The following is a 14062-nucleotide window of genomic DNA, read 5'->3' on the forward strand; positions in this document are numbered from 1 at the left end:
AATATTTACACTATTATTTGTAACTTGTAACAACTTTACAGTTATGAAGTAGCAACAAAATAACTTTATGGTTGCAGGGAGGACGGTCGCCACAACATGAGGAACTGTATTAAAGAGTCGCACACGGTATTAGGAAGGGTGGGACCCCGTGCTATAGAGGAGAGGCTGGAGAGTCAAATGGTTTTTAAATGAGTTGTAGTGCTGCCTAAGAGGAGTGTTTAGCAATCTTCTGGGTGAGAATCAAAGAGGCCCTGGAGCCTAGCAATACCTATGGTTGAGGTGTCACCTCCTACTTAAATGGATTGTAAAACACCTTTCAGACTGCTCTCCTCTCTTCTGGATTACTGGCAAGCCTTGGTCCCTGTCTGTGGTTGTCAGACTCAGGCTGTGTCAATCACTTAGCGGATGGATAACTGGCTGTAGAGCTCCACCAGAAGGTCAGTTTCCGTAGGTCTGGGGTGAGGACCAGGAGCCTGTGGGTTGAGTAGTTCCCAAGGGATAAAAGTACTGTGGACGCTGAGTGTGGACTCAGATGCTTTGTGGTCGAGTTTGTTGAGTTTACAGGAGTCCATGCATGAGACATTGGAAACAAAGAGCTGCAGCCTTCCTCTGGGATCTAAGGGGAAAGAATAGACTGCAGCCTAGAGTCTTGGTTCTCAGAAATGAACTGTTTAAGGTTTCTCACGTAAACTAGGAAGGCAGAGCCCAGCTAGGTTTCACTTAATTCTGATAGGATTCCTTGTTTAGGCACCAAAGAACGAAAAGGCTCCTGTGGTGATGGTTAGTGACAGCTTCTTTTCCGAGTCCCAGCCACTCAAGGGGGCATCTGACCTCTACAGACTTTACGTGCGCGATTTTCTATTTCAAAGTAAACATGAGATATTCTAGCCCAGCATTTGAGTCACTATGTTCAAATATATTCTAATATGCCCAGATCACACCAGCGAGATTAAGTAAGTTGGCAGTTCACAGATACATCGACATGAATTCTATCTATCTATCTATCTATCTATCTATCTATCTATCTATCTATCTATCTATCTATCTATCTATCTATCTATCTATCATCTATCTACCTTTCATTATCTATTTATCTGCCTACCTATCATCTATCTACCTACCTAGCTATCTAGCTATGTCTATCTTCCAGTCTGTAAATCTATCTCTATCTATCTATCTATCTATCTATCTATCTATCTATCTATCTATCTATCTATCTATCTATCAATCTCTATCATTTATCAACCATCTTTCTATCTATTCATCCATCTCTCTCTCATATCTCTCTCTCATATATATATATATATATATATATATATATATATATATATATACATATGAATATGCATATGAGATCCTCTCTCCTGAGGAAAGAGTCAAGGTTCACAGTCCTAGGCAAGTGCTGTACTCCCGGGCAATAGGGCAGCCTTTGCTTTTATTCTTAGTCTTTCTCTTGATGCCAACCAAATGCGTATCAGCTTCAATTCTGCTCTCTTCGGCTGTGTACCTGCAGCTGTTTCCTGGAGAGAATGACACCATCAACCATTTCTCTCCAGGACAAAGGCTGGGTGGGCTGGGAGGGGTGAGGGTGGAGTGAGTGCAGGACAGGAGACCAAAGACTGAACCCGATGAGGGTCTTCCCCAGAACGCCTCCACCCGTCCAGAACTACAGCCACTGCTCCCCATGCAGTTTGACTCAAGGCTTCCAGTTCATCCTGAGTTACTTTAGAGTCAAAGAAAGAAAAGGGAAGATTAAATGAAGTTCAAAACCTCCACAGCGTATGGCAAGATGTTGGAAATACTAGGGATACAAATCAACCAGGAATTTTAGCCCAGAATCACAGGAGATCTAGATGTTCAAGACCCCCACACCCACACCCACCCCCAACCCCGCCACACCAACAGCAACAAGAAGTGACACGTGAGTCTCCTGTTGATCTCTGCCTCTCCAAAGCTGGACTTTCAAGCGTCCTGGCTTATTACTGTCCCTCTGTGTTGTCACATTTGCTCCGAGTCAGCTCTCCTCTCCTCTTCCCGGTTCTTAGCATAATGCTTATTCCTCTCTGTAGTCTCACAGCCTGATCTTTACCCCCAGTGAGCTGAGAAACTGGATCCATGGGAAGTTAAGCCCCTCACTTCTGCATCTGCCAGGATACATCTCCTTCTCCGCTCCTCCTCACCTTCCTCATGCCTTGCTGCCCCTGTGTCCCCCGCCCCCCTCTTCTTCCCAATGTTCTTCTTCCAGCAGCAGACCATGAACTGCTTACTGCTCTTATCCTTAGAAGACCTCTGTAAAGGCAGGTTCCCTTTCATTGATGTCTCTCCTAAAAAGTCCATCACATTGCTCCACACTTCCCCAGCACAGGACTATTTGGACTTAGCTTCTAAGATCCTGTTCTCAGTTTCAATAACAAAGGCATAGAGAAACTGGCATGAACCTCTTTGTGTTGCTTTGTCTCTAAGGGGTGGCCTTCTTTTAACTCTTGCCTTGGACTGGGCTCAATGGGTCCTCATCAATCCATGTGAATCAGAGTCTCGGACAGATGGGCAAACAGAAACAGAAATGGTGAGTGTGTAGAATCTGAGTGTATTGTCACAAAGTGAACAACAGTCTTATATACTACAGAAAACAAAGGGGTAGGATGTCACAGCAGGCAAAGTACATTGAAGTTACCTGACACAAAGCAAAGGAATGACTTCAAAAGGACTTACGGGAACCAGGTAATATTTACAGTAAAGATAAAACAGCTCTGCTTAGGGTCAGCTACCGACAAGTTAGGATTTCATACCCTACTCACAATTTGTGCTACTCCTTTGAGCCTTGTGGAAGCTAGCACCAGGGTGTTCTGCTCTAGCCGACCTTCTCATGAATAATGCAATACCACAAACCCCCTACTTCCTAGGCCTTGGTAAATTCTTTCCCGAGTGTAACTTGGCTGTTCTTTTAAGTATCTGTGGGGAATCTCCATTTGTCAGAAGAATTCACCAACTTGCTTCTAATATGCAATGTAGCCTGCTATACCTGGTTGTACAAGATTCCTGTCTCAGTGGGATTCCCTAACTCTTTCATGGTAAACCCACCTATTAGCTAGGCCATGGTGTATTCCCTTGTTTGGGTACAACTGGCTACTGTCCTAAGTAATCACTCTGCAGACTAGCCCTGAGCTATTCTAACTCCATTCTTTGTAATGCCTAATTAGTTTCACCATCTCTACTAGAAGTAAATTTGAATGTTACTGAATAGGTAATCTTCTCACTGAATTTCTACTGAATTCCAAGCTCATCAGCTTCAAGGATTTTCTAGGATGTTGGAACACTGGTGGAGGCTTACCTATGTCAGAATTCAATCTTTAAAGGCACTTATAATAAAATAATACTAAAAGAGAGCACGTGGATCCATACATCAGACTAACACGGGGATAGGGTATGAGTATACGGGTTATGAGAATGCCTGGTTCCAGGAGGTTGAGTTTCCTTGAAACTCTTTGCCTCAAGTGCTTCCAGGCCTCTCGGCCTGTCAAGCAGACTTCACTGGAGTGGGTATAGCAAACTCTGTATTGATGCCCTTGATCTTCTGATTATTGCCTTTCATAAAATTATCTTACATTTTGACTGCCATATGGTCTTTCTCTATGGCTTATTGAGCCCCTACAATGTTCTTTTTATCTGTGCCAGTGGAGTCAGTTCCTGTGCCTATCTTGTAAATATCCCCAGTGTGCTAATCTAGGCTTTCCTTGGTGTTTCAGTTTGCATAACCTTAAGAAGTACTGGCCACACTCCCTGCTTTCTCTTTTAGTGACTTCTGAGTCACACTTCTTGGCACATCATTTGAATTTCTACAGAAGTGGAAGCCGAATTGATTGAGAACTAGCTTTTTTGCCTACTCTGATCTCTACTTACATTTCCTGTTTGTGCTCTGACCCGTTGCATGGCCGCTCTGTTCATAAACACAGTCATGGTTTTCATCCCATTTCTTCATAACTCAGAGGCCCTATGGGCTCCATCCATGTTTTGTGTACAATCTTTTATATTTTATTTTATTTGATTTGATTTTGATTTTTTGAGACAGGGTTTCTCTGTGTAGTCCTGGCTGTCCTGGAACTCACTCTGTAGACCAGGCTGGCCTCAAACTCAGAAATCCACCTGCCTCTGCCTCTGCCTCCCAAGTGCTGGGATTAAAGGCTCGAGCCACCACCGCCCTGCTTCCTGTACATTTTCTGAAAGGCCAAATCACCTTCTTTTGCATCACATACAGCTTTCTGCTGAGACTGCCCAGGTCTGTTGCTTGTTTTCAGAAGCTGACACAGACAATGGGAGTGGAGGAGTTTCAGTACAAGTCGACTCATAGAGATAGATGCAGCCTAACTGGGCAGCTCAAGCCTTTGATTGCAGCTAAGCTGGAGGCTGAAGCAGGGGGACCTGAAGGTCAATGGCAGCCTGAGAAACTCACAGAGACTCTCTCAAAATAAAATATATATAAAATAAAACTATACACTTGACTCTTATCATCAATGTAGTACGTGGGAGGAGGCTGAGGTAGAAGACTGTGAGTTTGATCAGCCTGGGCTACATAGCAAACATGTGCCTCAAAAGACTGGAAATACAAAACTAAAAGTGAAGAAAAGAGAAGCCACTTTCAGACTTCAAAACCAGGCTCGGTTGTCATGTTTCTGGAACTATTTCCTTTCCATTCCCAGAGTAGACTGACAGAATTATTAGCCCCAACCCCTTCTCTAGAGTCTCAAGTCCCCACCCCAGGACAGAGTGTGTGATTTACATGGGGATCCATTTTTCCTCCACGTATCCCCTCCCGTGTTATATGATAGGAGCCCAAGATCTGTAGTAACCTTGTCATCTGCATGTCTGTGTGGCTAGTCGAGCCGAAGGCCAGGCTTGCCGTAAGTTCTCTTTGCACACCTGGGTTGACTTGACTTCTCCTGAAGAGCATTCCAAAGCTGCTCTCTGTAAAATTCTCAGCTGATTTTATTTGACATGCAGGAAGATCTTCCAGATCATTACAAGCCTTGGATGGAAATTGCCCTCAGACTTCCTCACCTAATCGAGAACCACCAGCTCCAAGCTCACGTGTACAGGGTACGTCGATTTGTTCTTTGCTTCATGTTCCTCCTCTCCCCACCCGTTCCGTCTCCATATCCCCTTCCTTCTAAGCTCTCTGGGAGTGAAACGGTTGACCTGGCAGTGGGAACTGACTGTCACCACTGAGGCTTTCAGCAAACCTGTCTTCCTTAGTGCGCATAAACAGCACCTGAGATGTGTCAAGTCCTCATCGTGTGTTTGCAAAAAACGATGATAGATGAGACTTGAAAATAAATTCTGGGGAGACGAGGAAGACACACATGGAGATTGGTGGGAGCCACTTGGCCTGCTTCTGTAAAAGCCTGCCTGTCAGGCAGAGTCAAGTCAGGCCAGGGCTCCTGGCCTCAAAGCCAGGGGCTGAATGTTCTGTTAATCTCGGAGGAAGGAACAAGGAGGAATAGAGGCCTCTGGATGAGTACAGACATCAGATATACATCAGCCACTGTCTCTGCTGGCTTGTGACTTTGCTTCCCGTGATACTACAAAGTATATAAAGCCTTAGAGAATTAAACTCGAGGCTGCTGCAGTACTGCCTGGACAGCCCTCCCGGTTTTTAACCTTTGTCTCTGAGTCTTCTTTTCCATCTTTCCTACAATCCTCACTCACTCCTCCGAAGACTGTTCAACTTTGTACCGGCAGGACCGGCATGGGGATGCTCAGTGGACTTGTCCCAAGTCACGTGGTCACTGCTCTGCTTCCTCTGGGCAGGTACCTTGACCTTAGTGTGTTACATACTAGTCGGATCAAATGTCTTTCTGATTTATAAACTCAGAGTCAGTCTTGGCTATGTAGAAGAAGTGAAATCGATAGACACCACATTAGAATCTGCATGCACCTAAGTATATGACGCACGTCTGTGACAGAGCGAGCAATTTCCCTCCAAAAGGAATAAGAAAAATATGACCCCCACAGAAGACATACTTCCATTCAGGAATTTTATAGTAAGTGTGAAACAGAGAGTTGGCCTCAGAATCTTGCTTCCTTCTTTGAGAAAAGGATGAAGTTCTCATTGAATGGTTGTGAGCATCAATGGCTTTTGTAAGGACCCTCCCCCTCCTCATCTTCATCTGTCACAAGCACACCACAAGATGTCAGGTGTTCAAGTGAGGCACTCCACCCTCCAGGACCTTCTTTGCTGATGCTTAATGTCCAATTATGAGTTGATTTTAAAAATATTCATTGAATGATCCTTACAGCATATTCAGAAATCAGGACAGGCAGCTGGCCTTGGTAATACTCTAGATAACCCCCCTCTCAACCCCCCACTGAGGCTGAAAACCATGTAAGAAAGTGCAACTAAAGGAGTTAATTGTTGGGCAAAACTCACACAAAGCCTCACAAAGGTAGTTTGTACACGCTGTTGACACATTACACTAACAAAAACATCAAGGGGGAAAAAAGATGGGAAACAGTAGAAGAAAATAACTAATGGTGACCTATGGCCTACACACACACACACACACACACACACACACACACATGCACACATCACCACACACGTGTGTATGCATATGCTCACACATGTACAAACATATATCACCACATATGTGACACACACATACACACTCATATCACCACACACATGTGTACACACATGCATACACACATCACCACATAGGAACATATAGTACACACATATCACCACATAGATGGCACACACACACTCACATACCATCACATATATGCACGCATATGGACATGCACACACATGCCCCCCCCAAATACACATATATGTACAAAACCTACAGTGAACACACAACCCTGAGTCAAGCTATGAGTTTTAAGAACATACATACTGTCCCCCCAAACTCATCACAAGGTGTTTTGCCCTCAAAGGGAAAGCTCCTCTCTATCTAACTGATGTCTAGAACCCACAAATATGTTAGTTGTGTACCAGAAGGGAAGGCGAGTGGTTAGTCAGTAGAGGGTCTCCCACAAACCCATGTGTCTGTCTTCATCCACCATCTTTTACACTGATGAATGAGTTACTAGCCAGGATGCAGTGAGACAACGCAGTTATGATGGCTCTGGGTGACAAGCAAGTGAAGAGTATTGGCGAGGATACTAAACACGCCCATGTGCTTTGCTACAACTGGTCTGTCATGTGAGCTGCCATCTTGCAGAAACATTCATTCAAAAAAAAAGTGCAGAGAATATGCAAAGCTGTTTGCTGTAGCCACTTCTTTCATAGCAACGGTAAATACAATGTAACAGAAGACAGGAGGGCAGAAGGAGGAGCCCATGAATCTCCATTCATAAATATATCTGTTACATAAATGAAAAGGCACAGATATTAAGTGGTCACTTAGGCCCCTGCCTGTATCTTTCCGCCACGCTACACATCTTTGCTCTGTAGGTTACTGAGCGATAGGAAGTTCGTGACAGTATCTATATGCAGAATTATTGAACCTCTACTTCAATAACATGTGCATGTGTGCTTAATATGTATAGATATGTAGATGATAGAGGTAGAAATAGTTAGACATATTTACCATCTGAGAGAGTCCTAACATGTAGCCCAGGATGTCTTTGAATTAGACATCTTTCTATCTCAGCCTCCAGAGTGCTGGTGTCAGCCTCCATAAAGACTCTCCTGCCCTTCTAGATGACAACAAATGTCCTGTGTTCTATGTATTCGCCTTTCTGTCAAACTATACTTTTCAAGAAGTTCAAGAAGTGATGTCCACAAGAACCTGATGTGTGTCAGAAACACTCAGCTCCCCAGTGAAGTTGGCAGGAGGGCTGGCCTGGTTCAGAGAATCCTTGAGTGTTCCCTGAGTTCTGAGAGGAGAGGATTGAGGCTAATTCTCCCAGGTTAAATACGCAATCAAATAAAGTCAGGAGGATGACGGGTGTGTGTCGTCCTCCCTGACCATCTGTGGCTGTTTGAGTAAGCAAAAGGATTGACTAAAAAGCTATCATTTCCTTTTCAGTCCCTACAGTCACTTTTGAATCACAGGTATGTTTAGGAGGTGAGGCCAGCAATCCTGAAATGTGCAGGGACTCTCTGCAGAAAGCATTCATCATCCCCTGGAACTCGTTCCTTTACACAGAGGCATCCTGGCCTGTAGGTGGCCTTCTTCAACAACTGAGGGGTGACAAGGACAAAGCCTGAGAAGACGCAGCCTAGATTTTGAAGACTTTGAAAGACTTTTATACTGACTGCATGCTAAAATATCTTTTATACGTTGACTCAACAAAGTACATTATTAGAACTAATTTTACTTCTTGTTTGCCTTAAAAAAAAGTGGCTGCTGAAAAATTTCAAAGAAAACCCGTGACTCATTGCATAATTCTTGTGATCGGGGCTGTGGTCAATCTGCACGCTTAACTGCTTAATTCCTTTTTGATTCTGTGACCTCTGAGACGAAAAATCCTCTTTGGTTCCTGCAGAGGGTTTTTAGCCTCAAAGTTCAAGTCATCCTCTTCCTCCTAGCGGCCGTTGGAGGAAGGGCTCTGCATACCCCAGCCCACCCCTAGGAAGCCAGTGTTCCCAGCATTTTACAAGTGGCGCATGCCCTCTGAGGCAAGCCTGCCGGAGCAAAGGGAGTGAAGTGGTGGCGAGAGCTGAAGAGATGAGCGATGAGCCGGTGGCAGCCAGGCAGGACAGGGAAGCTGGCGAGGTCGGACTGTGTACTGATGCTGTTTTTCAGGGTGGCCCTTTCCGTGTCACCAGGAGCTGTGGTTTCCCATGGGGATGAAGTGGGGACAGAGCTGGGTGGAAAGCCCCGCCACCTCATCTGACGGGGCTGTGGTTGTTTGAGCATCAGAATAAGCCTTATATCCAGCAGAGCTATGGTTTTGTGGGGGAGTTTACATCCCTAACCCCACTGGGCCTCGCTGGATTAAAAATTTTATTACAGTTAAAGGGTTCGAGAAGCTGAGGGCTTCCAGGCATTACATATCTATTAATGCTGCTGTGTGGGTTTGGGGGGAGGAACTTTTTTTTTTTTTTTGTTTTTCGAGACAGGGTTTCTCTGTGTAGCCCTGGCTGTCCTGGAACTCACTTTGTAGACCAGGCTGGCTTCGAACTCGGAAATCCGCCTGCCTCTGCCTCCCGAGTGCTGGGATTAAAGGCGTGCGCCACCACGCCGGGCTTGGGGGGAGGAACTTATCTCGCCCGCAATGCTTACTCTGTGATCCTCAAAGCAATAGATGGAGACCAGTGTATGGCACAAACTGGGCACATCCTAGGCCATGGACCCCAGGACATGGCACCTCCTCTACTGCATTCCTCTAAGAGCTGGTTTAAGTGGGTGTGCATGAAGCTATTTAGATGTCTGTTGAAAGCCAAAGAACAGTCTAATAGCTGCAATAGCTGTGGGACCCTCAAGTCACGGGACCCGGTCCTGGTCCTCCATCGTTGTTTTTTGTTTTTTGTTTTTTTGTTTTTTTGGATTTTGTTTTGTTTTGTTTGTTTTTGTTTTTGTTTTTCCAGCTGCTAATCCTTTTAATCTCTTGATTAGATGCCTCTCCTGGACTGCAGATTCCTAACCAGTTACCGCGAGCAGCGACTGGCACACATGGTGCTGGCCGCTATCACCATGGGATTCGTCTGGCAGGAGGGGGAAGGCCAACCCCAAAAGGTGAGGGGCAAGGAGAGACCTATCAGGCGCTGCTGAGGTTCCTGCACCTGGAATTACGACACCAGCTCCAGGCTCCTTGCCCAGTGTCCAAAAATCAGCAGAAGGCAAGAAAAGAGGGTTAGATTATTTTTTTCCATTTTTCTTTTCTTTTTTGCTATGGAGCTGATTTTCTTTTAGACTAATGGCCACTTTCAAAGACTCCGGCCATTTCAATAATATGCGAGGAGCTTCCTTAGACCCCAAGGACTCAGAAAACACCCTGCAGAATTTTATACTTCTAAATACATTGGTTATCATGACTTTCATAATTACCCAATTGTACAGACACCTGGGGATCTGTCCCAAGCTCAAGGCTAACTCCTTGGTCCCAGAGCAGCCTGGGGACAGTTGGGAAAGCCAGTTTCTGAGTCCACTGAAGTAGCCATCTTCCTCCAGTACAACTTGGACACTCCCTTATTTCCTTATTCTGCCCAGCTGATGGCTGCTTTAGTTTATCAACCCTTTGTCTAACTCTCTCCATAACTTTCTAGTTTCAGTCTGTCCCTCAGAGCATGAACCCTTTCTTCTCTATCCCTGGAGGAAACTAATATTTCTTTTCATTTTTAAATCTTTTCATTTTATTTCATCTTTTTTTTTTTTGAGTCGTGGTCTTACAAAGTAGCCCCAAACCAGACTAGAACCTGTTCTCTTGTCTAAGTTGTTCTCCAACCCGTGATCTTCTTGCCCCAGCCTTTCCAAATGCTGGCATTACAGGCACTCCAGGCACGTAACACCCTGTGCAGTTATGATCCCAGTCAGTGTTGGGATGGAATCCAGGACCTGTGTGTGCCGAGTTAATATTTTATCACTGGACAGGACCTCCGTTTCCTCTTCCTTTCCCCTAAGTTTCTCTTTCCCAGAAATCAAGGTGTTGATCTCATTCCAGAATGCGTGAGAAGCCTGAGGCATGCTTCAAGGGCTCATCTTACCCACAGAGAAATACTTGAGACCAAGAAGAAAAGACAGCACAGAGCTCCTGCTCCTTAAGACTCTAACACGATACCATATTGTATCTCATCTAAAGGACTCAAGTGTCTAGGGTCTGCTGTTGGAAAGTTTAAAACCCAGGCCAGTGTAACAGAACCTCCTGTATGTTCCCCTGCATAGGCCCCCTAAGCCAATCTCCTGAATTATGAGTTAGAGAGGAGGGAAGCAATGTCCAGCCCCCAAGGTCATCCCAGGCTCATCACCCCTCATTTTGTAAGTCTTCCCTGACCTTCCCACCACCCGGTGGAGTGTCTGACTCACATCTTCCCATTCTCCCCAGCCCTGCCTTCTGTGGATGCTCTATGCCCTGTAAACTGTAACTGTTCTCTACCTAAAGCACACCTCTTCCCTAACTCGGAGGAAGAAAGAATGGCAGACACAGATCTTTAAACTATTCAGTCCTGGGCTGGGGAGATGACTCAGTGGGTAAATTGGGAGCAAGCAGGCCGAGACACTGAAGCTAAGATTCCCACAACCTATGAGAAAACTGACACAGGCAGCAGGGAGCAAGAGAGACCCTGTCTCAAACATGGTGGAAGGTGTCAACTGGAGTCCACACACTCCCCTGGGCATGAATGTGCCTACATTTACGTCGGTCTGTCTGTCTGTCTGTCTGTCTGTCTGTCTCTCTGTGTCTCTCTCACACACAAACAGACAGAGAGAGACAGAGACAGAGGGAGAAATTTCTATTTTAGAAGGAAAATGACTGGGGGGAGGGGAACATAAAAATGTTCTTTTGTTGTTGTTTGTTTGTTTGTTTTTACACCTCTACCAGTTTGGCCTTTCCATGGCCGGGGACCTCATGGACCTGAGCATCTGCTCTGGGCTGTGGACAGATACAGATCTGTATTCAAGGGACACCCCAAACGTTAGCAGGTGAAAGGGTAGGGCTATGGACAGGGGCTTTGCAACCTGAAGGGTCCTTGGGGCGGGAGCTTGTGTTTCAGTGGAGTCCTGAACGGGTGTTAGGAGGTTGATGTCACACCCCAGGTGGGAACCCTAGCAAATCTTGTTAAGAGTCAGAAAAGACAAAGGACAGTCAAGGGGGTCTGTCATTGAGTGACTGCCTGACGTTATGGGGCTTGACTCATGAGGTGACACAAGCATCAGTTCTGCAAGCTGAAATTCTCTGTCCTCTTTATCCTTTCTGGGGTGTGCTCTCTGTCTCTCTGTCTCTGTCTCTCTGTCTCTCTGTCTCTCTGTCTCTCTGTCTCTGTCTCTCTGTCTCGCTGTCTCTCTCTCTCTCTCTCTCTCTCTCTCTCTCTCTCTCTCTCTCTCCTATCTCCCCCTCTCTCACACACACATATACACACCTCTGTTTTTTTATCTATGTACATCTTTACTTCTATTTTGCATCATGTGCATCTATGCCTGTATCTATATATAAATCATATATATTATTTATAATCTATCATCCATCTAGAAAGCACTTTACCTTGCTAGTTCTTAGTCTTTGATTTACATTAAACATTTTGGTGAAATAATTCTCTTTCTCCTTTTCTCCTCCTTCTCCTCCTCCTTCTTTCTCCTCCTCTTCCTTTTCCTCCTCCTCTTTCTCCTCCTCTTCCTTCTCCTCCTCCTCTTTCTCCTCTCTCCTCTTCTTCCTCCTCTTCCTCCTCCTCTTTCTCCTGTCTCCTCTTCTTCCTCCTCTTCCTGGTACAGTTTCCAGAGGTCCTGTGTATCATGTGTACAGTGTGTTCCATCTCTGGGTTTTGCATCTCTTACAATGTGTTCTCATAACCAGCATTCTCACCGGGTCTCTCCCATGAAGCATGTGTAGGGTGCAGGTGTGGAACACTCAGGGAATTCGTGCTTGGTCTCCAGGTCGCTTATCACAGGCAACTGTGGTGATTTCCTCTGCCAGTAGAATATACTAATTGTCTGGATTCCTGTCCTAAAGGTGCTGCCAAGATCTCTTGCCATTCCTTTTGTTGAGGTATCCAGGAACTTGGGGCTCCCGCCTATCCTGGTCCACTCTGACCTGGTGCTGACAAACTGGACCAAAAGGAACCCAAAAGGGTAAGGAGGGAAAGGATTCCTTCAGTTAGCAGCAGATTGAGGAAAGACTCAGGACTTGAACTGTCTTTGCAGAAAAGACTCGGGGTCTTAGGGCTGTTTTATAGTGAGCTGTGTGCTCCCATTCATTTACTTTAGGGTTCCAATAAAAGCGAATACACACATTTAAACCTGAGACATTTCTTATTCCTGGGCTCTCAGGCACACTGGCTTGCTGCTTCCAGTTCCCATCTGGATCTCTTAATCAGACTGTCAGCCTCCAGCTGTAATCATGACACTGGGCTATTTTTTCTCAGCATGTTCTGTGCTCCATTCAAGTCAGGTTAGGATGGGGTGTCTGGGGGTGATCTCTATGATTCCGAATAAATGATTTCAGGTGAGTGGAATTCTGATTCACACCATCTATTCTGTCTAGTTTACACCATTCCACATTTGTCCCGGGCACAAAAGCATCTGTCTATTGACTTTTCAACAGACAACCAATCCATGGAAACTTCATTTTCACAGTCGAATCTGTCTCAGGTGGTCGACTCAAGGCAGCATTTACTTTTGTTATAAATTAAAATGGCAAATGAGAAGTCGAGGCTGGACATAAAGGGACCTTTCTTGGCATGGTGGTTGTAGGTAGCCATGCAGTATTGAAAGAGATGGTTGAGATCTGCTGTGGATGCTTCCAAGAGACCCTTCCTTTTAAGAACTGGGGAGGGCTCCTCTTATCTACAGACTGCTAAGCCTTAGAACTTCATGCTTTCTGGGATGATGATGTCATATGACGATGATGTCATATGATAATGTTACATGATGTCATAGGATGTTGATGTTGTATGGTGATGCTATATGATGATAACATGATGGCATCATATGTTGATGATAAGCTTGTTTGTGACTGGGGACTGAATGAACCTTCACCTGTGAGGCAGGAGCTCCACCCCTGTTTTCTATCCCCAGCCCTCTCTTCGGAGTTTATTTAGATACAGTTTCTCACACAATGCCAAAGCTGACCTGAAATTCACACTGTAGCATAAGCAGTCCCTGACTTGGTGATCCTTAGACCTCCTCAGCCCCTTGACTATCTGCAACTAACAGCATGCAAACCAGGCCTGGCTTGGTCATTGACCAATTACACAGCAACGAAAAACTGATCTGCATTGAAAGCTACTAAATCTAGCTTAGAATTGGAGTCGGTGAGATGATAAATATGTGCGTCTGGACTATTGTGAAGCTGGGTTTGTGATTCAACGGAAAGAGGGATATGAAGTCTTTAGGGAGGATATGTCTGCAACTGGAAATGGATGTCCCAGCAAGTGAGGTACAGCACCCAGAGATGCAGATGCAGG

The 14062-nt window shown here is 45.2% G+C and overlaps 1 protein-coding gene across 1 annotated transcript in view; it reads left to right on the top strand.

Moving 5' to 3' along the window:
• The window catches only part of Ido2 (indoleamine 2,3-dioxygenase 2), a 53472-nt gene that overhangs the window by 21366 nt on the left and 18044 nt on the right, over positions 1-14062 (top strand). Inside the window, exons 2-4 of the mRNA XM_029480631.2 lie at positions 4999-5094; positions 9564-9683; positions 12610-12728. Coding sequence (XP_029336491.1) covers positions 4999-5094; positions 9564-9683; positions 12610-12728 — 335 coding nt within the window. The remainder of the gene's footprint in view (positions 1-4998; positions 5095-9563; positions 9684-12609; positions 12729-14062) is intronic.

The sequence above is a fragment of the Mus caroli genome, unplaced genomic scaffold (assembly GCF_978045245.1).
Source record: "Mus caroli unplaced genomic scaffold, Mus_caroli_1 scaffold_10, whole genome shotgun sequence".
NCBI classification, from domain to species: Eukaryota; Metazoa; Chordata; class Mammalia; order Rodentia; family Muridae; genus Mus; species Mus caroli.